At 37.4% G+C, this 27602-nt stretch overlaps 1 protein-coding gene across 4 annotated transcripts in view; it reads right to left on the bottom strand.

Annotated features, from left to right (window-relative positions):
• Positions 1-27602, bottom strand: part of LOC115209221 (forkhead box protein N3) — a 418284-nt gene that overhangs the window by 65806 nt on the left and 324876 nt on the right. For all 4 annotated transcript variants that reach the window (XM_036500948.1, XM_029777488.2, XM_036500949.1 and 1 more), the window contains one exon: positions 17683-17834. In XM_036500948.1, coding sequence (XP_036356841.1) covers positions 17683-17834 — 152 coding nt within the window. The remainder of the gene's footprint in view (positions 1-17682; positions 17835-27602) is intronic.

Raw genomic sequence — 27602 nt, forward strand, 5'->3', positions numbered from 1 at the left:
GTTCAAATCTTGCTGGAGTTTTTTTTTTTTTTTTTAACTTTCATACTTAGGGTGGGGATTAAATTTTCTTTCAAAAATCCCTATTCAAGAACTGGGGTCAATATGTTTTGCAACCACATAGTTTCAGACTCAGCTTTACTGTGTGATACCTTAAGCCGACCAATGCCTTGAGTTAATTTGTTAATTTAGTAGGTGGAAACTATACACAGCCTGCCATATGCGTATGCACAGGTACAGGTACATCTGTGTGCATGCATGAACAAGTATGTGTATGTGCATGTGTTAATGCTTATATTACTCTCTTTACTCTTTTACTTGTTTCAGTCATTTGACTGTGGCCATGCTGGAGCACCGCTTTTAGTCAAGCAAATCAACCCCAGGACTTATTCTCTGTAAGCCTAGTACTTATTTTATCGGTCTCTTCTGCTGAGCCACTAAGCTACAGGGATGTAAACACAACACCATCGGTTGTCAAGCGATGTGGGTGGGGGGGGGCAAACACAAACACATACACAATGGGCTTCTTCCAGTTTCCATCTACCAAATCCACTTGGTCTGAGGCTATAGTAGAAGATACTTGCCCAAGGTGCCACACAGTGGGAATGAACCCAGAACCATATGGTTGGTAAGCAAGCTACTTACCACACAGCCACTCCATTCTTCACTTTGCATAGAAAAAAAAAAAACTAAGAATGGCAAGTGATTGTTGGCATTTCTTTGTCATTAACTCATCAAGTAACTCTCAGAGGAAAAGAAAATGAGAATAAAAACTCTCTCGCTTGAAAAACAAACAAAGGTTATCGACAGGCATGGTAACCAACTAACTGGCTGTAAAACAATGCCTAAATAATCCTATATTTATCTAACACATGGAAAACAGGTGTAAAATTAATGAACAAGAGTAGTAGTGGTGGTAGTGATGATGTAAGAAGAAGAAGAAGAATAGGCTATGAGAACTGCTACCCAAAGCAAACAGTAACAGGGTAAATAAAGTCATGAGGTAAACGGTGTGAGAATTTATAAATATTAAATTTCCTGACTGTTATTATTTTAAGGCTATAGATTGCAAAGTTCGTAGAGCATCACATGACAGACTTTCATGCATAAAACAGATTAAATGTGCTGAATAATTGCTCGTTCAAAGCAACAGCAATATGGAATGAAAGAGCCAGCATGAGTTTACTATAGAGCAAAGAAAATATGGCATCTGAACTCTTTAGAAACCATATACGCTACCGTCTTTTAGAATAAAAGGGATACAGTTTGGATAATATCTCTGGATATATTGTCTTTAAATATGATAGAATGGCTTTGACTGAAACACTTTGATTACAACAATGTGAGTCTATGCAATGAGGTTGGCCTGATGAACACAGCAACAGTAACAACAAGATTCAGTATATGACTGCCAACCTCAGTTTTGAACTAATGATTGGTCATACCAAGCATCAAGCATCTTATCTTCCAATTTCTTACAATTTCAAGCTAAGACTTTCTGACAACCCCACTACAATATGCTATCTTGTAACATAAAAAAGAGCCCCCTTTTTATATAGCTCTCCCACCAGGTCGCATACCTAGAAAGATCCAATATAAGCATTATCCATTCAAAGCAAACAAAAAAAAAATGGAGCAGTATGTGATCAGATGGACATTTGGCTGCTATTTCTAGCAGATTGTGTGATTATAAATAGAATTTTTCATTGTCTCTTTAGTTCTATTTCTAATCTCACCTCATTGCCCATCCTTTGACACTAACCATTCGGGGGGGAAAATACAGCATTTGATCTGATGCAAACACATCTCTTCTCACTCTCTCTCCCTCTTCCAAACATCTTGGTTGAAGGTACATTGGTCACTGTAATAACTAAAGTTACTACAAGTGTCATTAAAGATTTAAAACATTTATGATGACAGAAAGAAAACTCTTCTTTAAACATAAGAATGGTAATATATTCAGGTAATGTTAGCTGGCTAGTGTGTTTGTGTATAAATTTGCATATGGAACTGTGTGTATTTTAATAGAAGAGGACACAGAAAAATGCTCACAGAGAGAGAGAGAAGAGACAAAGAAATAGAATGATACAGACAATCAAACCTACACATAGATATGGACTGAGAGGCAAACAAACACAGACAAAACACAGGTGAGTAAACATGGAGTGACATACACACAGGCAGACACAGGTTATCACATGGGCAAGTATGCACCAACACACAGGTGTACATTGACACATGTCTTAGTGTGTACCAACATATGAGCAAGTATGCCCCAATCCATGGACAAGTACCGTAAATCTTTGAGTATAATCCGCATTTTTTCCCCAAAATTTAAAGATCAAAATCCCTAGTGCGTACTATATATGAGGTTAAAAATGATAATTATTTCCTAAGCAATGTTCGAGTCTCTATTTGCTGTCTGGCAATGTTTACTCAGATGCATTTTGTGATGTTGGGCGCAAAAATATCTTAAGCTAAGCCTGAAAGCAATGAAGTCATAAAAGAATCATCTATAACTTGCAGTAAGCAACATTTATTAAACATTATTACTGTTATTTCTTTATTTTCTGCAAAAAAAATGCACAAAACAGATACATGTTTGCATTATGTTATATGTACAATAATAATAAAGGACATTACCATATATATTTTTACAAACCAAGGATGTTATATAGACCTCCTTGACTCAAGTTAGAGAAGGGGTGCATATTATACACAAGGTTTAGGTTTTTCAGAGGTACAGCCCCCTAAAAATCCCCTGCGTATTATACTCAAGGGCGGACTATACTCGAGGATTTATGGTATGTCCTGACACATAAGTGTGTATTAACACGAGCAAGTGCGCACTGAAAGATGAGCATGGGTAAATGTGCATCACTGCATATGCAAGTATGCACCAATCCATGGACAATGCCCTGACACATAAGTGTATACTAACATGAGCAAGTGTGCACTGAAAGATGAGCAAGTATGGCCCAATGTGCATCAATGCATGTGCAAGTATGCACCAATATATGGGCAAGTGTATATCAATGCATATGCAAGTCTACAGTGTAGTGCAAGTATGCAGCAATGCATAGGTAAATATATGTCAATACATGTGCAAGTGTATCAGTGTAATGTAAGTGCGCAGTGTATGTGCATCAGTATGCGCGCCAATGCATGGGAAAATTGCACCAATCTCTGGGAAAGTGTACATCAATGAATATACAAGTGTACTGTGTAGCACAAGCAGGTGTGCAATGTCCTGTAAATGTTCTTCCTGACTTCTACAACCTCAGCTGTAATTTTTCCTCTCTCCTACACATCTACAAGGACATTATATATATATATATATATATAGAGGTGTAATGGCCCAGTGGTTAGGGCAGCGGACTCACGGTCGTAGGATCGCGGTTTCGATTCCCAGACCAGGCGTTGTGAGTGTTTATTGAGCGAAAACACCTTAAAAAGCTCCACGAGGCTCCAGCAGAGGTGGTGGCGATCCCTGCTGTACTCTTTCGCCACAACTTTCTCTCACTTTTTCTTCTGTTGGCCTGCTCGCTTAGCCAGCGGGGTGGCGTCATTTGAAGGCTAAAACAATGCGAAGCGCATTGTGACCAGCGATGTATAACAACATCTGATAGCCTGGTCGGTCACGGTGATATATATATATATACACACACACACACACACACACACAATGTATATATGAACATAATTATGTATACACATTCATGTATATATACACTCACACACGCACATATATACACATAGGAATTTCATTTTCTTACACCCTTTTATAAACTGCACAGGCACAAATGAATTCCTGAAGTAAAAAATCCAGTGGCATATCCCCGCCATGCTGTTGATGACATCAGGAGACCGAATACTGTCAACAGGCTTTAAACAGCACACTACAAGGTGTGTACCTGGATATAAAATTATAATACACCCACACACACACTGGGGGTGTACTTGCCAAGCAAATTATAGTGACCTACTGCACTGATTAGACAAAGCACCAAGGAAAGTCTAAGTAGAGCAGCTAGCACACACACAGTACACACACACACATATATATATAATATATATATATGATATAATAGATTACATCATTAGCTTAGCTAATGACGTCACTAGGCTGGTTTTACACCCTTAAGTAGTTGGTAAGTAGTCACAGTCAGTTGCTCCTTGGTGTGACGACAGTGTGGAGCAGTGAATGGGTGGGGTGAATAAAACGGAATTAAGACGTTGGTTGTAGTGTGTGTGTGTGTGTGTGTGTTTTGGTCACAAAAGTGGTGGTGGTGGTGGCGATGGTGAGGTTGGTGGAAAAATTAGCTATAATCAACGATGACGATGTCAATGTGTGTAAATCAACCTTCATCAAACCAAAAAAAAAATCTATAATAAATGGCTATTCCAGCCGTGGCCATCCTTCCTTAAAGTAATGTAGATCTTTATTCTTCAATGTTTCCTTACACCTAAGACGGTGGGAGAACAAAATTCGAAGGAATTCTTGGCTGCTGTTTCTAGCGTAACGAGCGACTACGTTGGAACTCCCGTCGTTCGTTCTTGTTTAGTCCCGGGCCAGGCCAGGCCAAGCAGATAATATGATCAAAGCCATTCCAGCAGTTGTCACCTAGCATTTTTACCCGGAACCATTATTAGCCAACGTGTTTTTCTTTCTTTCTTCTCTTCTCTTCTTTTTTTTTTTTTTTTGACCGATTGATTTGAAGGAATCCTGCTATTATTTCCAGCAGGCCGGGTGACTATGTTGGAGAGAGAGAGAGAGAGGTGTGTGTGTGAGAGAGAGGTGTGTGTGTGAGAGAGAGGTGTGTGTGTGTGTGAGAGAGAGAGAGAGAGAGAGAGAGGTGTGTGTGTGAGAGAGACAGAGAGAGAGAGAGGTGTGTGTGTGTGTGTGAGAGAGAGAGAGAGAGAGAGAGAGAGAGAGAGAGAGAGAGAAATGATTTAATGGCCATAGTGAAGTTGCCGAACAATAACAATAAATGATGATGGCGGTGGTGGTGGTGGTGATGCTATCGGCTGCTGACAACGATTATGATGGTGATGAGATACATGTCGATTGTTATTCATGAAGTTAGGTGATGATGGCGGTAGTAAGACTGGTAAAGGTGGTAGCGGCGACGGGGATAGACGTAGTGAAGGTGGCGGCGGCGACGGGGATAGACGTAGTGAAGGTGGCAGCGGCGACGGGGATAGACGTAGTGAAGGTGGCAGCGGCGAGGATAGACGTAGTGAAGGTGGCGGCGGCGACGGGGATAGACGGTGTGAAGGTGGTGGAGTCGGGGACAGACGTAGTGAAGGTGGCGGCGGCGGAGATAGACGTAGTGATGGTGGCGGCGGCGGCGAGGATAGACGTAGTGAAGGTAGCGGAGACGGGAATAGATGTAGTGGTGGTGGCGATGGATAAGAGCAGCAGAAATGTTAAGGCAAATAGCGCTAGCAGCAATTGTTGGTGGTGGTGGTGGTGATGAGGCCGGCGGCAATGGTAGCAAAGGAAGCTAGAGGCGCGAGGTGTATTAAGTGGTGAATTGATCCGACTTAATGATATTTAAGACAGATTTAAACAGGTAAACTGTACTAATGAAACACACACAGAGACACACACCTTATGAGTGTGTATATGTTTGTATAAACAGATTGGATAAACTCTACCACCAGCTGACGCAAAAATAACAATTTAACATCCGTAATGACCGAATAAAAAGGATACACATACATACATACTTACATACATAACACCATTAACACGTTGTCTAAAACATGACAAAAATAGAGAGAGAGATCATTCGTTTGACTAACAGACATATAGATATATTTCGGCTAACAACAACAAAGGAGGAAACAATACGGCTATTTTGAGTTATAGAAATCACAGCAAAAAAAAAAAAAAAAAAGAAATAGCCAAAGCAATGAAAACAAACCGCAAAAATAAACTGCTGTGGAGCTGTTAACGCAGTTGTCGATTATTTTTCCTTTCTACACTATATATATATATTTTTTTATTATTATTGTTTTTCTAACCTTAGAAGATACAATAACAGTAAATAGATATACATCTGTAATACCGAAGCTAATGCACATATATAACATAATACAATGGATACGAACAGCAATTTAAATCAATATCTCACTATCAGAACCTACGTGAAAAAACAAGCATTAAGGAATATTAACAGCAAGAATGAGGGAATTAGCGGACAGCCGATCGAAGAAATGCCTGAACCAAACGAAAACGGCACCAGTGTTCAGAGTGGCAGTAAAGAAAATCTTTCTGTAATCTTGAACAACCGAGAGTTCAGCCATGGGATAAAAAATGGATGTATCGATGTGTTGATGAATAACAACAAGAATAAGCTATTAGAAGTCAGACAACAATTTGGACAACAAAAAAGGATCGAAGACTGCTCTAACCTCGAGAATAGTGTCCATGCCGATGATGATGATGGGGCGAATGATAGTGATGTGGGCAGTGACGAAGAACAAGATCTTACTTTCAGTGGAGAAAGCCAGCAAACATCAGAAGGGGAGGACAAAACTACGTATTACAGTACCACGAACAATGCCGAAACGAGTTCGATAACCGATGAGACAGACTTGACTCTTCAAGCAAACAGTGATATGGAAGAAGACTGTGTAAACTTTACAGACGACAATGAACACTGGTATGTGGAAGAACCCACGTGGAAATATGTGTGGAAGCCAGATTCCGATAACGACAAGAAGAAAGGCGAATATGTCTGGACCAAAGTTAAAAGCGAAAACGGCGGCAAGGAGATTTATTGGGGAAATATACGAAATATGGAGGATGAATGGATACCGCAAACAGTTCCTGTTAAAGAGAAAAAAAGCTGGGTGCCGAAACTAATAGCAGGGAAAGAACATGGCGAAACTGTCTGGTACTACATGATGCCATACATACCCAAAACAGCTGAAGCTAGGAAACGAACATTGGAACACATTCCACAACTAATCAAAGATAAAGGGGCAAGCAGTTGGTTTTCTCAGTTGAAGTTTACGAAAACGGGAAATAAAACCGTCTGGTACTGCAAGCTAACACCGGCGCCTGAAGAACCAGAAGATAAAAAGAGCATTTCCTCAACAACATCATCATCATCAACATCAACACGGATTAATAGTAATAATGGTCCAATGTTGGTTGCTGCTCCTGTAATACTTCCCCTACCAGAAATTTCAGCTGCCAAGGAAGAAAAAACCAAAGATAAAAATTCTAATTTACCGGAACTGAGGAAAATAGCAGGAAAGCCGAGTCAATGGTTTTCAAAGTTAATCAAAGACAAAGACAGCACCCAGGAACCAAAATGCAACCAAGCAACCAATGTTTCGTCAATACACGAACCTGTTCCTCGCAAAGTATCAGAAGAGGTAAGACACAACAACTGCGATGCTAAAAAACACAATAAGCTTCAGTTACTGGAAAATATAACACCTTTCTCGAAAGAAACAGGCTTAAAAAAGAAAAAAACACAGACAGACAGTAAGAGTGTTTGGTACAAAGATGTTCTCCAAGAACCAGACGATTTCCATGACAAAGAATAACGCACATACTCACACACACAAATGAAGGGCACTCGCGCACACACACTCACAAAACTGAAAGATGAATACACACACAGACACTGCACTTGACTTAGCACTTTGCCTGTCCTGCATATCATATGTGACACCCAGTACATATTTATCTAACATTCTTGTATCAGATTAAATTGGGACTTCTGAAAGGAAAACTTTATATTACTCAGAACGTGTGAAACAAACTAAAAGTCTGAAAACAAGCGAGGAAGTTATGGGCAAACTTAAGGATATGCCCTGGATGGGCAAAGGGTTAATGAATCGTGCTCTGTCTCCCTGGTATGGAAAGTAAACTAATCATGAAATATCAGTTAAGTAGAAAAAAAAAAAGAGAAACTGCCTTAGCCAATTACATACATGCAAAAAAAAAAAAAAACTCCCTATTTTGTCACTTTGGTTTCAAAAAAAAGTCTGTAAAATAAAAGCCATTTTCACACCACACAAATGCTCCCTGTCGTCTGGCATGAAACTGTTCATATTTCACTATTTTAAATTTTAGTTTCATGTACAAAACAAACCAAAACAACATTTACGTTGATCTCATGTATTTCTGAGTTCAAATAGCACAAAAAAGAAAAAACACAAGAAAAATCTTTAAAAAAAAAAAAGAGAAAAAAAGCCGCAAAATCATGGAATTACATTTTCCAACCATGCCTTGCGCGCGCGCGCGCGCGCGCACACACACACACACACACACACACACACACACACACACACATACAAAGAATGGTGACAGTGACTTCGAAGTTACCGCCTGCTAGCCTTCATTGTATTTATTATTATTATTATTATTATTATTACGACATAAAAACATTAATACAATCATATATATCTTTCGACTTTTTCTATTCCAAAAGATCATTTAACTCAATATATATATGTTGTGATTTATAGCTTCATCTACATTTAAAAATCATTTCATACACACATGCAAAAAAGAAATTTAAAATATCAGGTCAGCACCTTAAAGATATTACATATAAGAAAACGTATAATTTCTGGAGCAACTTCTACCAAGAGGTTAGATCTGCTGGAAATAGCAGTAAAATTTCGTTAACAATCACACCTTTGTTTTTTGTTTTTTTAATTAAAAGTAATGATACTTTGAATAATGTGATCTTAGATACATTGTGCACGCAGGACAAGAGGAGAGGTCACAAATGGGTGTTTTGGGTCATAGATCAGTGCGCTGCAACCGGTTTTTTTTTGCACTTGTGGTAAACTTATATATTCTTTTGAAAAAAATCGGCGGCACACCTGAACTAAAAATATAACTAAAAGTATAGCAAAAAAAAAAAAAAACTATATTCAGGTTACACTGCGGCACACCAGTATCTCACGGCATACCGGTAGCGGATCTCTGTCATAGATCTATTTGTTCAGGACTGAACTGATTGTTAAACAATAACCTCGGAATTCCGGATTAAGTACCCCTGTCCCAAGCATTTAAGATAGTGTCCACCACTATCAGTCCAAAGACTCAGTATAAATTATTTTTGTTGTTGTTTTTTTTAATGTGACAAACGAACAAATGTATAAAAGAGCGCATCCTCAAGATAAACCTGTGTTGCATATAAAACCTGAATTACTGTCAGTGTCTTCTGCTAGCATTTACACCTGGCTGGTTTAATGATATTCTACGTAAATTTGGTAGAAGGAAACTTCTGAAAGCACGTCGTATGTGTGTGTCGTTATTTACCTATTGTCCGCCGTCCGTTGCTTGACAACCGGTGTTGTTCTTTTTACGTTCACGTAACGTAGAGGCTCGACAAAAAGAAAGCGATGGAATAAGTACTAGACTTTAAAATAAATTTTTAAAAAAACCTACAGGGATCGATTTTATCGACTCTTTAAGACCTCCAAAAAGGTACCCTGCGCGCGCGCATTTTAGGTAAAAGTTAGGAGAAGTAGCAAACACTGCCTTCTTTATAAAACACACAAGCACATATTTATATATTTTGAAAGAATACAAATGAAATTAAGAAAATAACTGTTTTCGTTTTGCTTACTACAGAGATTTACTTCCTGTTTGTGATACACGTTTTTCTTGTCCGGCCCGCCGGCCCGACGCTTCTTTTCTTTCAAGTTCCATAAATACACATACATACATACATACATACATACATACATACATACATACATACAAAGAAAGAATGAAGTTAATGGTTTATCGCACAAACATAAAATTCAACAAAACAGATTAATGAACTTGAAATACGTCGAGAATGTTTCTTCTAAATAGATTTACAACAGTGTTCTCTTTCTCTCTCTCTCTCTCTCTCTCTCTCTCTCTCTCTCTCTCTCTCTCTCTCTCTCTCTCTCTCTCTCTCTCTTTCCATAAGTTGATATTAAGTTTCGATTGAAGACAACTTAATTAGCGTTAAATTAAACATTTTATAAGAGCTATCTAATTAGCTCTCTCCTATACACACACCACGTGTACATGCCTGAGAGGGTGAGAAGTTTCCGTATACACATATTAACCTATTTCGTTATTACCTACAAGGGGCTAAACATAGAGGGGACAAACAAGGACAGACATAGGTATTAAGTCGATTACATCGACCCCCCCCCCAGTGCGTAACTGGTACTTAATTTATCGACCCCGAAAGGATGAAAGCAAAGTCGACTTCGGCGGAATTTGAACTCACAACGTAACGCAGACAAAATACCGCTAAGCATTTCACCCGGCGTGCTAAGGTTTTGCCAGCTCGCCGCCTTAATACACATATTAACCACTTCCCTAATACTATAACCGTGTGTACGTTAGTTTAACAGTTCAACGCTCGATCAATCTGCTATCACTGTTCGCTATCTTAACTATATCGATAGCCAGGGAACATGAATGTGTCAAAACATATATATGGAAGAATTATATACATCGATAATTCTATAATAGCAGCCCGGTTCCCAACGAGCTACGTCTGGCCACTTTCTTGTCCTGACCATCGATCTGCTTCGTTAACGCTTATACACAGCAAGATTAAGCAACGTGCTATAAGACCCTTGAAGTTAGTGAACGCATAAACGGTTTTTTTATTTCTTTGTTGGTTTGCATGCTCCCCACCTTCTTTCTAACTTACATAAAATACACATAACTTTTCCAAAAGCCACGTGTTTCATTCGAATTATTTCTACCAGAATTATTAACAAAATAACAGTGTTTCTCACATAGACATTTAGGTTTATCTATCACTCTTTGCAAAGGAAGTTGTCCACCTCATTCATGGTGACTGTCGCTCTAATTAGATGTTTAACGTTAGATTAAATGATTGCACACATCACTAATCACACGTAGCATATAATTATGGACCAGAATCTACTTCCAACTGGCAGACAATGGAGATCAAGAACAACTGACAAACTGTGGTCAGAAATTGAACCGTATTGATCTGGAACGTTACTTTTATTCCTGGCGGTTAACTGGACTGTCGAGAAAAACAACGAAACATCAGAAGCAAAATTAACATACGGACGGAAAGTCCAATACTTTTTATTATTAGGAACATGTCTTTCTTAAATATATAACGTGAATGAGGTATTCTTAAATGACAATTGAGGGGTAAATCTATATTGCTGACAACGGATTTCAGTTTGGAAAGTCACAGCCAGGAATTAAACAACATCTTGAGAATTGGGTAAATGGTAACATTCGATGCTTTAACCATCAAGAATCAATATACAACAAAAACACATATGTAAATATACCTAAAATATGTTGTGTGTGTGTGTGTGTGTGTACATGTGTAGGCGCAGTTGTGGCTGTATGGTAAGATGCTTACTTCTAAACCACATGGTTCCAGGTTCAGTTCCACCATGTGGTACCTTGGGCAAGTGACTCCTACTGTAACCTAGGGCCAACTGGAGCTTTGTGAGTGAATTTGGTAGATCGAAACTGAAAAGAAAGCTGTTGTGGGTTTGTGTTGATCACTCACCGCCACTTGACAACTGGTATTGGTGTATATATATAAATCTGTAACTTAGCAGTTCAGTAAATGAGACCAATTAATTCATTTGTCTAAAAAAATACTTGAAGGAGTTGCCTGAGCATGGCAACAGTCTAATGCCTGAAACAAGCATGCTATATTATATTCTTGTATTAATCTTATGCCAAGAGGAGCTCTCCATGGGTATGCCAGCCCTGGAATATCCCCTACTATAGGATAACATGTAGCTAATTAACTCTTAAATGCACTTGGGAGATTTTAAACACAAACTATACGATATAGTCCATAGGACTAAGCCCTTTATGAATGTGAAACCATTGCTTACTCTATGGCTGAACATAGACTTTGCATGTAAATACATTACTGCTCTATGCTTTAGAGCAGTGTTTCTCAACCTTTTCACCCTTGTGTAAACTTTAAGATAAATCACATGTCTCAAGGAACCTCTGCACAAAAAATTATAAACCATATCTTTCTCGTGTTTTTGCATCATAGTTCATGTGGTAAATATCATACATATGTATGTACATATGTATGTATGTATGTATGCATGTGTGTGTGTACTCTTTACTTGTTTCAATCAATTAACTGTGGCCATGCTGGAGCACCGCCTTTAGTCGAGCAAATCGACCCCAGGACTTGTTCTTTGTAAGACTAGTACTTATTCTATTGGTCTCTTTTGCCAAACCGCTAAGCTAAGTGCTGTTGAGGGGACAAATACAGATACAAACACACACATACACATCATCATCATCATCGTTTAACATCTGCTTTCCATGCTAGCATGGGTTGGACGGTTCAACTGGGGTCTGGGAAGCCAGAAGGCTGCACCAGGCCCAGTCTGATCTGGCAGTGTTTCTACAGCTGGATGCCCTTCCTAACGCCAACCACTCCGTGAGTGTAGTGGGTGCTTTTTACAAGCCACCGGCACAAGTGCCAGATGAGGCTGGCAACAGCCACGATCGGATGGTGTTTTTTACATGCCACCGGCACGGAGGCCAGTCGGGGCGGTGCTGTCAAAGACCACGTTTGGATGGTTCTCTTACATGCCACCGGCACTGGTATCACAACCACAATTTCCATTGATTTTGATCGATTTCGATTTCACTTGCCTCAACAGGTCTTCACCATATATACGATGGGCTTCTTTCAGTTTCCGTCTACCAAATCCACTCACAAGGCTTTGGTCGGCCCGAGGCTATAGTAGAAGACACTTGCCCAAGGTGCCACACAGTGGGACTGAACCCAGAACCATGTGGTTGGTAAGCAAGCTACTTACCACACAGCCACTCCATAAATTATATCATGAAATTAGCATATCTCATTCTTTCTCGCAGAACCCCTAGGAACCTTTCGCGGAAACAGGGTTGAGAAATACTGCTTCAGAGCGTGCTTCTTTTGCAGATATATAATACATTGACAATACACAAGCACACATGTATGTGTAGTATGGCCAAATAGTTAATAATCTAGCTCCGAACAAGTTCTAAAACTCAACCTTGTAATACAAGTTAAGTGTGAGCAGGATAGCTAAAATCTAAAAACAGTTATATGTGTGAGTGTAGGTGTAGTATCTGTATATAGCTGTAACACATATATGTTCAGTTGCATTAAGAAATACATATATATATAGAGGTGACAGTGTTTGCTATTCCAACCCTTATAGGAAAATTCACATAACCATATTGAAAATTCTTCAATTCTTTTCCCCTCGTCCATTTGTTCAATCACATTCACTAACTCACATTATCATTTGTTGCAAGGGTTAAATGCTTTATCTTAATTAATTTATGTTATTATCCCAAACAATTAAGCATTAAGAAAGCTAGTCACTGCCATAGCCAACAACTAAAGCAGACTTGTTTCTCAAATTAGCCTAACTTGACCCTGAAAATTAGGGACATAACTAAAAGTTCTCTCTCTCTCTCTCTCTCTCTCTCTCCCACTCTCTCGTGACAAATAAAAGCTGACAAAAGATCTTCTTAGGAGATTACATCTTGATCCTTTTTTCATTGATGGAATTCATGAATAAATTAAAATCCATTAGCAAGTGACGAGAAATTGTTTGTACATTATTAACTAATCACTGAATGCAGAGTCACTACCAGTGTCACTTATAGTAGTTATGGGGGGTTTTTTTTGGGGTTTTTTTATTTTTCGTCAATTTTTGTTTTTGTTTTTTTAACCATGAAATGGCTGTAGAGAACAGTTGAAGGGCAGCTTGGAGTTAACTGTTCAAATCTCACAGGAATTTTTGTCTTTACATTTCTCTGATGCAGACAGTATAAGAGCAAAAAATGTATTAAGGTGGTAACTGGTTCCAAGGCCAGCAGTTGTGATCTGTTATCTATATTGCGTTGGTCCACCTACTCAGGGTGATACATTCAATGTTGTAAACAATACCAGTACTAATGAAGTAATGGTGGAGCTTTTAAGCTGTTACTTTGCTCACTGAAAATTACTATTTATATTTTGTGTGCGTGTGTGTGTATGCAGAGAGAGAGAAGGAGGATCAGGAATAATATATAAGCACAATATTGAACTGCTAAGATATACTCTTTACTCTTTTACTTGTTTCAGTCATTTGACTGCGGCCATGCTGGAGCACCGCCTTTAATCGAGCAACTCGACCCCAGGACTTATTCTTTTGTAAGCCCAGTACTTATTCTATCGGTCTCTTTTTGCCGAACCGCTAAGTAACAGGGACATAAACACACCAGCATCGGTTGTCAAGCAATGCTAGGGGGACAAACAGACACACTAACACACACACGCGCATATATATACATATATATATATATACATATATACGATGGGTTTCTTTCAGTTTCCGTCTACCAAATCCACTCACAAGGCTTTGGTCGGCCCGAGGCTATAGTAGAAGACACTTGCCCAAGGTGCCACGCAGTTGGGACTGAACCCGGAACCATGTGGTTGGTAAACAAGCTACTTACCACACAGCCACTCCTGTGCCTATATATATGTTTTTTTTTATTTATAAATTGTTTTTGCTTAAAGTTATTTTATATTTCTGCAAATCACCTAGGCCATGTGTTTTAGGCTTTGTATATGTCTATTGTCTGCCGAAGATAGGATAAGACAATGAGGCAGAAGCATGTATCCACAACTGTCTTCTTGGCTCCAGACAAGCCGGTTCTTTCCTTCTTGAGATTGTCTCCCCTTCTCATATAGAGCCGAGCATAATTGCCAGCTGCCTCTAGTGGACATGGATTATTTAAATAAATCAAGAATTTGTTGTATGGTATTCCATTTTCCTGTATTTACCTGTGGTTCATATACATGCCACCAGTTACTCAGTTATTTTTTCTTAGCTTATTTTTTGTTTAAGATATGTGTGTGTGTAAATAAATATATATATATATACACACACACACACATGCAGGGCATCTGCATCTCCGATAGTTAAAAGAAGTTCACCTTGCAACCAAGGCTTGACCTTACTGTGTGATGTTGTGGGCAAGTGTCTCCTGCCTTGTGGGTGCAATCTGTTGGGCAGAAATTCTGGAAGGTGTGTGTGTGTGTGTGTGTGTGTGTGTGCATGTCAGTCCATATTCTATGGTTACATCAAATAAAAGTGTTGTTTATGCTGTGCACCTTTACATGCAATACTTAGCAGTTTGACAAATGGAGGTTAATAAAATAAGCACTTGAATAAAATGATTTACTGGGTTCAAGGATGATCACATAAAAAAATTTTTTTTTTTTAAACCCTAATCCTCTAGTATTAAAATCTTTAAGTTTGATCATTAAACAAGATTCAGTATGAATTAAATATGAAGAAGGAAAAAGGAACAAAACTTATAAAAGCATTTCTGAAAACTGAAATTTTCATCACGTCAACTTTTGTACTGGGTTTATTTTTTTTCTTTACCATTTAACCGCTAAGTAGCAAGCAATGAACAGATAAAATCAATAGTGAAACAGGAAAAATAAAAAATTCAAAATAACTTCTTGACTTTAAAATGGAAAGAATACAAGCATTTATACATACATACATACAGCATATATACATGCAGATACACACATCTCTCCCCCACCATCACTTTTCTATAATAAAAGTTCATTTTTAGCATATGGTAAAAGATTTTGTTGTTTCTCATTCTCCTTCAAATTACAAGATGATGATGATAATAATAATAATAATAATAATAATAATATGCCCTGATGCAGTACCAGACAGTGGCTCTCATGGCTTCTGATCTTAACTGATTAGATGTGTTACCATGTACATTATTTTGTCTTGGTATAAAAGATGGGCTACAGCAAATATTCTGCTCAATACCACAGATTTGCTTGTCAGTTGTTTGACCTTAACCAGTCAACCATGCCCCTTAGTGGCTGATGATATGTGCATCTCTGACCATGAGCAGAAGTAGTGGGAGAGCATCATAGCCATGTGTTGAAAGGAATTCTTAGAGATTTGGATAATTCACCTTTGGAAACATGTGTGGTTCATTCAACATCCTTAAACAATCTTTATTCAGGGACCTTTTGAGCGGGATGGGTTACTCGACCAGAAGAAAATTCTAACTGGGCCCCCACCTGCAAGGTCATGTGCTGTTTACCTTGATATGAAATCACCTTATGGTTGTGATGCATGTGCCTAGTGTACCCTTATCAGACAGGTAGTCATGATGGGTATACTGGGCTTCATATATTTTACCCCAGTGTCACTTTGATGGCATGCACTGCTCTCTCACTCAATAATAATAATAATAAAGCTGGACTCTCCTGTTGGAGACAATGCATGAGTGTTCAGCTTTTGCTGAATGATCTGCACAAATGTTTATAGTGATCAAATCACATTGTTAGCTCACTCTCTCCATCAAATCAATGTTGTCTGAACAGATGCACTGTGTAACATGCATCAGGCGTCGAAGTAATCACAGTGCAATGTAAAAGCGTTTTGCTCAAGAACACAATGTGGTCTAGGAATTGAAATCACAATCAAGTGATCATGAGTGCAACACCCTAACCACTAAGCCATGTATCGTCAGTTACGATATATGATGTGTGTGTGTGTGTGTGAGAGAGAGACAATATATCACAGTATCAAATCATCAATGTCGTAAATGTTGGGTTCAAATTTTGTTGGGATCAATTTTTTTCCCTTTCATCTTTCAGATGTTGATAAAATAAAGGAGCAGTCAAGTACTGGGAGTGATTTAATTGATTATGCATCTTCAAATTGGCTTTGTGCCAATGTAAGAAATTATCATTATTAATTACTAATTAAGCAGTAGTAATTATAAATAATTTGACTAAATAACTTTCATAGTTTTCTTTTTCTACATTTTCAGTTCAAAACAAAAGGAGGTCAACTTTACCTTCCATCTTTCTGAATTTGTAGCTGATTAACACCAGATCATTCCAGGGGTTAATGGAGTAGGCTCATGATCAAAAAAGCATTCCAACCATGACTGACTCCTCTTTTATTCAGACAATATAGCAATGACCATACTATTCTCTTTTAAGATGCTAGAAAATTACTTTGAAGAGGTTTAACTTATTTCTAACATAAAATTTACTATATAAAAGTCTCCTTTTACTGCTGGAATTCATTAAAAAAGCAGCACTCATGTAGCTCATTCATCAATTCTAGCTAGTTGTTAAGCAGTGAGGTGGGATAAGCACACACACACACACACGACAGGCTTCCACACAGTTTCCATCTACCAAATCCACTTACACAGTATTGGTCAACCTGGAGCTTTAATAGAAGACACATGCCCCATGTGCCAGACAATAGGACTAAACCTGAAACTACAGAGTTGCAAAGCAAGCTTCTTAACTACACAGCTAAGCCTGTGTTTGTAAGCCATGGATTTTTTTCATTTGTTTTGTTGTTTTAAGTGTGCATTTAATACAGGAATATGAAGTTGAAACTGCGAGTTTAAATTGCCAACCATCTCAACCAACAAATATGAAAACTCAACACCCCCCCCACCACCACCAACTAGGGTAACAAAAAAAAAAACCCCAGAAAAACAAGGCCATTCTAATGAGCATAAGAGTTTCAGTGTTCTTCAAGGCAGGAAAAGCAAGGAACAAGACAATTTACGATGAACATGGAATTATAAATTAGAACACGAAAAAAAAAAAAAAAGAAAAGACTTACTATTGATTACTATTGGAGTTTGCTTGAGCTGTCTGATTACCGGCCAGCATCTGTAATTGATGGTAAGGGTGGTATGGCGTTTTACGTAGGGCCTGGAGCAGGTTGGGTCGATAATCAGGATCAATGCACCAGAGAGAACCCTTGCCAATACTCTGAAAAGGAAAGAGAACAGAAACTATTTAATAACAGTAAATCTGTAGTAATAATTGGTTAAGATAATTATCAAACAGTTGTTGTTGCTGTTGGTGGTGGTGCTGTTTATCTAAGGCTATGATCAATGGGATTGGAACCATTATCATCCCATGTTTCATGCTGTCTTGTATCAAAGTGTATGTTATTCATTTTTAAAGGCAATATATATGATTGAGGGAGCTTTGGCTGCTACATCTAGCAGATTGTGTGTGTGTGTGTGTGTGAGTGAGAGAGAGAGAGAGAGAGATTTAATCAATTCATAGACCAGACTGGCACCCTTTCTCATTTTTTCAAATAAGACCACCCTGAAGGATTGCTTAGAAGCACAAGGCAATGATATATAAGTCTGCTGGTTTATTGTGTTTCCACAGCATGAAACTAATAGTAGCTCATATTTAAGTACTGAGTACATTAAATGATATTCATTTCTCACTGGATGAGTACTCTATTTATTTATTCATTTTTGGTGATCCTACCAATAACAGAACAATATACTATATACAAGTGGCTTTGGGGTAAAAGAAAATACAAGAGGATCAATTAACTATGATTTTATTCAACATATTCCCCTTTCAGATTCACACACTTATTCCGATAGTCCTTCAGTTTTTCTAAAGTTTGTAAAAGAACTCGAAAAGTTGGACCTCTAACTAGGCCTTTCGCAATACCCTTTAAGCCAGGAACTTTTCAGCCCCTACTTGTTTATATATGATGAATACAAAGGTGTGTGTAAAGATTATATAACCAAAGAAATACAATGTAGATTGATTTAATACATCTTATAATCGTCTCTGGTGTTGAGACAACCACTTCAGGGAAAGTAACAACAAATCAAATTTTTGCTATTTGACTGTTTAAATAAAACCTATGAATAGCACAATCTATGCATATGTAAACAAGATTATATTTATATTAGCATGAACTCACTGTCAGGGTAATTTTGGAGTGTTATATATCATATAGAGATCCAAATAAATAGTTAACATGCCATGCCTATAAGGATATTAATACTGAACTTGAGTGGGGGATACATGTGTGTTTGTGAAGTGATTAAATGACACACTCATTAGAGGGTGGATAGATCACTTTGTGGTAATCATTCCCACTCCCTACACTCTGAGTTCAAATCCCACTGAGGTCAACTTTACTTTTAATTCTTTCAGTATCAATTGGGCTCTGCCAGGTCCGAAAATGCCCAAGACAACTGTATGTCACAATGGCACCTATATGATTTCCATCAGGGAGTTAAGGAACCATGGCATGGTGTGTATAGGTGCAGGTATGGCTGTGTGCTAAGAGGTTTGTTTCCCAGCCACATGGTTCCAGGTTCAGTCCCACAGTGTAGCACCTTGAGCAAGTGTCTTCTGTCATAGCTGTGATCTGACCAAACCCTTGTGAGTGGATCTGGTAGACTGAAACTGAAAGAAGCTCATCATACACACACACACACACACACACACACACACAGAGGGTGCGATGGGTAAATTGTTGCCATTTAATATTTCAAATTTTGTGCATGCACATTGTTTGTCTTTGATTTTATCGACTACGCAGTATGGTAGGGTCAGTTGGACACCACCTGTGAAAGAAACAGCACCATGACACAATTCACTCCGCCAGAAATTTGGAAACGACATGCTGTACTGCTTGGCATTCACACTGGAAGCTCCAGTATGAACATTTCAGAGTGTCTGGGTGTCAATCTGAGGACATATACCAAGAGTGATAAAAATCAAACATCCAGTCAACATCATGATGTTTGGAGTGATCACTAGTGGTGGCAACGTTATGCTTCCATTCATCTTCACACACAGCCTCACACTCAACACGAAGACCTACATCAAGTACCTGGAGGAGGTAATGCAGCCCTGGGGCAAGAGGGTGGTTGCTGGAAGACCTTATGCCTTGCAACAAGACTCTGCAACATGCCACACAAGCAGGAGAACCTAGTCATGTTAGGCAAGAGAGACCAACAGAATAAGTACCAAGCCTTAAGAAAAAAGAATCCTCAAGGCAGTGCCCCAGCATGGCCAATCTAATGACTCAAACAAGCAAACAAAACAAATACACACACACACACACATTAAAATCCAGAAAATGGAGAAGCAGCATTGATATAATTTATCAATTGGAAAAAATTCAACATGTTCACTTACAGCTGTTTTGATTTTGCCCAAAAGAATTAAATTCCAGTAATTATAACATTTTCATTGGGCAAAATCTCGTCAGAGGAGTAAAGAAGATATCACTAGGTTATTACATGTTATTCTTTCAAAGCATCTCGACAGACTCCCAGACTGACAGTTTATAAATTATATTAATGCCACTTCTCCATTTTCTGGATTTTAATTTGAACATTCATAAACCAAGATTTATATTTAAATCTTGCAATCTTGCAAGCACCATCATCCGAGCGCCATGTGGGCGGGCCGGCGCCAGAAAGTGCGGCAAGTTAGGAATGTTACTATTCATAACAAAATAATAGGTAACAAACCAGTAATTCATGGGATATTTTCTATCCCTTAAGGTGGTTTATATTTATATTTATATATATATATATATATATAGCAGCTTTTTATAATGGCTTGGTGTTTATCAGATTAGCAAAAATGTAGAATCTCAGTAATTATCTGACCCATTAATGACAAGTTAGTCAACTCCCTGGGAAGCAAATCTCAGTCAGTAAATAATGATGTCCTCAAAATCAGAGACATGCATTTGAAGTTGGAATTCTTAAAAACAGCATGTTCTCTCATTAAACAAGATAGAAATAGAGAGAAGAGAAAGTTATGTCTGGCAGAAATGTCAAGTAAATGCTATATTGGACGAGGTCCTTTTGTTCTCAAAATGTAAAACAGGTGAGCTGATAGGGAGGGCTTATATTTACTCAACAACAAAATCACAGTGGGTAACATTACACATTTTTCACCATTTCTAAAACCAATGGACACTGAACATCATCGTCAAAAAATGTTTAATATAGAATATTAATCCATGTTCAACATGAAACTAAATAAATTATTCAACATTTTGCAAAAAAAGAAAAAGAAAATTAATATAGATTTACAACAGCAACAACAAAATATAAATGAATGAATGAATAAAAGTTAATCAAATATCCTACAAGATTTTAGAAAAATTTAATATTTATTAAATTTCTGCATGGACTGCAATATAGGATCAAATGCTAGCATTACTGTCTTTGAACAGATAATATTACTTTGGTTATAAAATAAATATAAACTTCACATATGTTTCTTTTTCTTTTACCATATATTACGACCTGTTATTTCGCTATCTATCTCTCGCAAGTACGCATGTTTAACTGCATATTCATATACGCACAAACACACAGAGGAATTATGATTGATGCTAAAGTGTAGCAGGAAATGTAATACATGAAAGAATTTGTTACAAAGGTGGCCTGCAATATTTCAAGTAACAGCTTGAACAAAGTGGCAACATGCAATATCACTCACAGCAGAGCAGTTAAGTGGAATTTGATAACACACACGAGCCAATGAAACTGAATCAAACTTATTACATTTTATTTATTTATGCATATATATATATATATATATATATATATATATATAAAATAATAATAATATGAGGGAATATTATTCCAAACTTACAGGGATAAATTCAATTTAGAAATACTAAATCAAATTTCACAAAATATAATATATATATATATATATATATATATATATATATATTGGTTGGCATCCTTTTTGTCTCGGGAGACAATGGAGTTGTGCATAAAATAGTCTAGTCCGGCTTTTACATTTCATGTCCTAATACATTTTCTGCTGTGGCTGTGTAGTCCTATCCTGGACAAACACTCTCCTTGTCATTTAATGTCTATCTTCCACACTGGCATGGGTTGGATGGTTTGACAGGAGCCAGTCTGGTAGAAGACTACACCAGGCTTCTGTGTCTGTTTTGGCATGGTTTTTACAGCTGAGTGCCCTTCCTAACACCAACCAACCCGCAGAGTGGAGTGAGTGCTATTTATGTGGCAACAGCATAGGTGAGATCAACTTTGGCAAGGTTTTTACAGCTGGATGCTTTTCCAAACGTCAACCACTTCACAGAGTGAACTGGATGCTTTTTATGTGGCACCAGCAGGGTCACCAAGTAACTTGTAAGACAAGGAAGTTTGAGAGGGGAGGGGGCATTACAAGAGGTGGAAACTAAAAGTTTGTCATATGTGTGTGTATTTATCCATTATTCATTTCATCCTCAAATAAAGTTTTAGGTTTTGGTTAACAAAAGGTTGATTGTTAAATTTATTGACAATATTTTAAGTTTACAATTCAAAATGATCACCCTATGCTTTCACCATAGTCCTTAATCTTTTCTCAGCTAAAGCTTGAATAAAGGGTAAATGTACACACCACGCCTGGTGTGCACACACACATACACACATCTTTTTCCCAGGTTGGGGAAAATATCACTTCACTTGGAAACAAGTAAGATTTGGCAACAGGGAGTGCATCAGACCAAGAAAAGAGGAAGAAAAAGATCAAGACTGCCATACAAAGACATGTTGTAAGCTGATCTCGGGGTGTTGATCCTTATAAAGGAGATGATAAATAAACACAAGTGGGAGAGGACCTGTCCAACCTAGCAAGCATGGAAAATTGTAAAATGATGATGTCAGTGATGGTGATGAGTGCGCGTCTACCAGCAGAGGAAACCTCTACGTAGTCACTTGTCCTACTAGAAATAGTAACCGAATTTTCTCAAGAAATACTAATGTCTTAAAATATAAAATAAAAAAAAGAAAAAACATTGTAGCTTTTGATAATCAAAAAGGTGAGATGGTCACAGCTGGAATGATAGCTTGATCAAACAAGGCTCAAGACCTAAAACAATAACCAACAGTAATAATGTATTTCCGCTCTGATGAAACTGTTTTCAAAACACCTGCATTTCCTTTTCCACAAATCACAGTCTTAACAAGAGGACAGGATTTCTATCTACTTTATCATCACATCTAACTCACATTTGCACAGTTTAGGGCTCATGTTTTCAGAGATATATTTAGATTTTAACTACAAATCCAGCAACAATATGCAATTTTAAACATCGTAAATCTCTATTAAGCACTACTTGCCTTCAACACATTATAAAGCCGTCACAAGCTCACTACTAACTAGATGGATTTATTTTTGGATGATGTTAATAAAAGATACTTTAAAGGAGAGGATAATGATAAATGTGGATAACTAAAACATCATCTTGCCAAATAGTACTGACATGTGAAAATGAAAATTAAAAAGACAGCACTTCCAAAATTGAACTCTTTTCATAACCATCATCCTCATCGTCATCGTTATGCCAACTTTTTCCATGCTGGTACAGGATGGATTAGATTTATTAAGGTAGTACACTACCTTAATAAAACTTGGTTTTACAGGTAAGATATTTTTTTATTCACTGGTTTTCACATCAAAATCACAAGTTACTGGACACTGTTTATGGGAAGGATGTAAACAAACATCACTGCTACATAAGTGACATCAATGTAAAGATGCATATTATTCTTTTATTTGTTTCAGTCATTTGACTGTGGCCATGCTGGAGCACTGCCCTTAGTCAAACAAATTTACCCCAGGGCTTATTCTTTGTGAGCCTAGTACTTATTCTATCAGTCTCTTTTGCTACACTGCTCATGTACAGGGACATAATACACACCAACATTGGTTGTCAAGTGATGGTGGGGCGACAAATACAGACATACAAACATACGCACGCATGCGCACACACACACACACTAACAAATCCAACAGGCTTCTTTCAGTTTCCGTCTACCAAATCCACTCACAAGGCTTTGGTCGGCCCGAGGCTATAGTAGAAGACACTTGCCCAAGGTGCCATGCAGTGGGACTGAACCCAGAACCATGTGGTTGGTAAGCAAACTACAAACCACACAGCCACTCCTGTGGCTATGTTACTGTAACATCTTGTATCTTTCATTTGTTTCAACCATTAGGCTGTGGAGCACTGCCTTGAAGAATTTTTAGCCTTAAGTATTTTTCATTTATTTAAAGCCTGGTACTAATTCTATTAGGCATACGTAAACACACCATACCAGTTGTCAAGCAATGGAGGGGTCAAACAAACACACACACACACAACGGGCCTCTGTCAGTTTCTATCTATCAAATCCACTCACAAAGCTTTCGTTGGCCTGAGGCTATAGTCGAAGGCACTTGCCCAAGGTGCCATGCAGTAGGACTGAACTGGGAACTACGTGGTTAAGAAAGCAAGCTTCTTACTGTACAGCCATACCTGCATATAAAAATTCAACATATAGGTGTGAGCATGGCTGTGTGGTAAGAAGCTTGCTTCCCAACTACATGGTTCCGGGTTCAGTCCCACTATGTAGCACCTTGGGCAAGTAATTTCTATTATAGTCTTGGGCCGATCAAAGCCTTGAGTGGATTTGGTAGACGGAAACTGAAAGAAGCCCGTCGTGTGTGTGTGTGTTTGTCCCCACGTCATTGCTTGACAACTAATGCTAGTGTGTTCATGTCCCGGAATTTCAGCGGCTTGGCAAAAGAGAATAATAAAATAAGTACTAGGCTTACAAAGACTAAGCTCTGGGCTTGATTTTTTTTGACTAAAACCCTTTAAGGCAGTGCTCCAGCATGGTTGCAGTCAAATGACTGAAACAAAGAAAAGAATAAAAGAAAGGAAAAAAAGAAAAAATAAAATAAAATAAAAGTAGCTCACACAACTATCTAAAAATAGCTACATGGAATAATATATAAGAAAATAAGATTTAATAAAGGCACTGTACAAAATTAACTATTTATTTAAATTTTATTTTCCTTCTTTTCCAAAACATCCAACAGAAAGAACATAATAAAATGCCCATCAGTGAAAACTGGTACTTAGCTTCAAAACCACAACCTTAATATCAAACTCCCATGTGGCCCTTAACTAAGTGAAAAATCGAATGTGTATTCACACTTCTCCCTGGACTAAAATATTTAAAGTAAAATCAATCAATAAATAAATACTTAAAAAGAAAGAAAAATAATTTAAGTAAGTGTATGATAGTTTGCACAGAAAAGAATTCTATATCACAGAACTGACACCTGTCTCAAAGATGATGTTAATACAGAGATTAAATCTATTCCAACTGGAAAGCATTCTGCACAGTTTCTGCTTGGCAAGAATTTAACCATCCAACCATTTATTTAACCAAAGCTTGGTTGGCCTCTGCTACTGCAAGAGGAAGTGGGGGGGGGGGAAGAATTAAAATTAATGAGAATCTAAACGCAAAGCTTTCTTCCAACAAACATAATAATGATTACTCCTTCCTCCATCTCCCCTTTCACCATGAAGCCGCAGATACAGCTTCAACCATAAACTAAATAAATCTATTTTAAATGCGCCATCGTTCCTTAACAATATTTGTTAGTGATCCATTGTTAAATTTGAAAATACATCAGTTTGCCAAAGAGAGGGGGGAAAAAAATAATAAAAAGAAAAAAAAAGGAAATGTCATTATCACGATATAGATTAATTGAATTTTTTGGAGAGAGATATGAACTGAAGAGAAGTAAGAAATGGAGCAATAGAAACTTCAGACAGCATCCAGCAACAATTTTCCTACAGCTATTGTGCCAAAACCTAGAATATAGAATATATTGCTGTATTGTTATCTCTCTGCATACCAGAGTTATTATTACTGATGTTATTATTATTGTTGCTTTCTCTCTTATTTCTTTTCTTCCCTATTTTTACAACTGTAAACATGTGGTCCTTATTTTAAAGACAATGGGATATTTCCTGAAGGTGGTTTGGCAAGCCATAAAGAACAGATTGGTCATCTATGGCTGTAGCCCCTAAACTAATCTGTTCTTCCCAGTGTAGTTACGAATCAGAATAGAAATAACAAATAATCATTGGTTTCCTACAAATACATGAAAATATCTCAATTCAAAAATAAAACGGGGGGAAAAAATCTGTTTTCTGTTGTAACATAAGAGGGGAAAACGAACTTAAAACTAAAATGTACCTTTCTACATGATCATCATATTATACTGGTCCAGGAAACAACAAACATAATGATGTATTTTAAGTCATGTAATAATATAACAGTTGTGATATTCTCACGTTAACATAAAACACAGTTCCCCCCCCCCCATCTTTCTTTTATATATTTCAGTCACTTGACTGTGATCATGTTCGAACTCTGGCTTGAAGAGTTTTTAGTCAAACAGATTGACTTCAATACTTATTTTAAGTCCAGTACTTATTTTATCGATCTCTTTCACTGAACTGCTAAGTTACAGGAACATAAACAAACCAACACTGATTACCAAGTGCTAAGAAGTGGAACAAACACAGAAACAAAAATAAAATCACTCTCTCTCTCTTTCACACACACACACGACAGGATTCCGCATAGTTTCCTTTTTACCAATTTGACTTACAAGGCATTGGTTACACAATGCATTGGTTACACTTGCCCAAAGTGCCACTAAGTTAGAACTGAATCCAAAACTATGGTACTCTTTTTTTTTTGTCTATTGTCTCTTCAAGGCAAAGTTGACCTCAGCAGGATTTGATCTTGGAACACAAAAGACCAGAACAAATACCACAAGGCAATTTTGCAATCTTTAATTATTCTACCACCTCAAATCTCAGTCATTTATATAGATTAACCTCTAGCTTTATGAGTCTAAGACTCATGCAACAAAAACAAAAAAGAGTTTCTAAGGTTGCATTATCCTTTCTCTTCTCTCTTTTCTTTCTTTTTTGCCTCCTAATGGTAAGATATGATTTGGGGAAAATTTGGCTGCTGTTTCTAGCAACTTGAGTGACTACATACAGGTTTCTTTAAACAGTTGAAGATAGAGAGGTATGTAGGTAGGCATAGATAGACTCCAAGTTAGTTTCTTCTAACTCAGGTTTCATTTTGATTAACCTGGTTTTTATTTGCGTTACCATTTTAAATGAAGTAGCCATTGCTAAAAACCCCTTCAAACAAGCACAAGAATCACACACACACACAAAGACACACCAATCACTTCTTCTTTGTTGCCCTTCCTCTGAATTATCTGAAACCTGGTTTCTTTGAAATGGCAAGTCAATATTACAGATACAGTAATGAATAAGATAGTGGAAGACTCCTGAGATGAAATTGGTGCCTAATGTGACCTGACCTTTTAAAGAAAGAAAAAAATACACCTGCTAATAATAGTTGCATTACATCAAGGATACATAAGAAAATGGAACAACCACAATCACACAACAAAAAGGGGGAAAAAATGTTCAGTATACAACAATAAAGAAAATATTGCATCCCAGCAGCCCCAAAACCACAGTACTTGAGTGTTAATTAATGTTAAGCTTAAGATACACTAATTTGATTATCATAGCATTTTATATATTTTATTATATTTATTTTATTTATTTATTTATCTATTGTTATGTTAACGTTAGTTAGTAGTAGCACAAACTGAAAGAAAGAAAGGCAAGAAAAAAAATTAATGGTGAGCCATTATTCTTGGAGTACATTCTGGTCACACGTATATATACAGTGACGCTGACATATAAAAAAAAATAATAAATAAGACAAAGTAGAGAGAAAGAGGAATGTCTTTGAAGAATATTCTTCAGAGGTCTCATCTAATCACAACATAATTAATTAATTATACAGGAAGAATAACATTTCTTTGTGTACCTGTGTTAGCAGCAGAATG

The sequence above is a fragment of the Octopus sinensis genome, linkage group LG3 (assembly GCF_006345805.1).
Source record: "Octopus sinensis linkage group LG3, ASM634580v1, whole genome shotgun sequence".
NCBI lineage: Eukaryota > Metazoa > Mollusca > Cephalopoda > Octopoda > Octopodidae > Octopus > Octopus sinensis.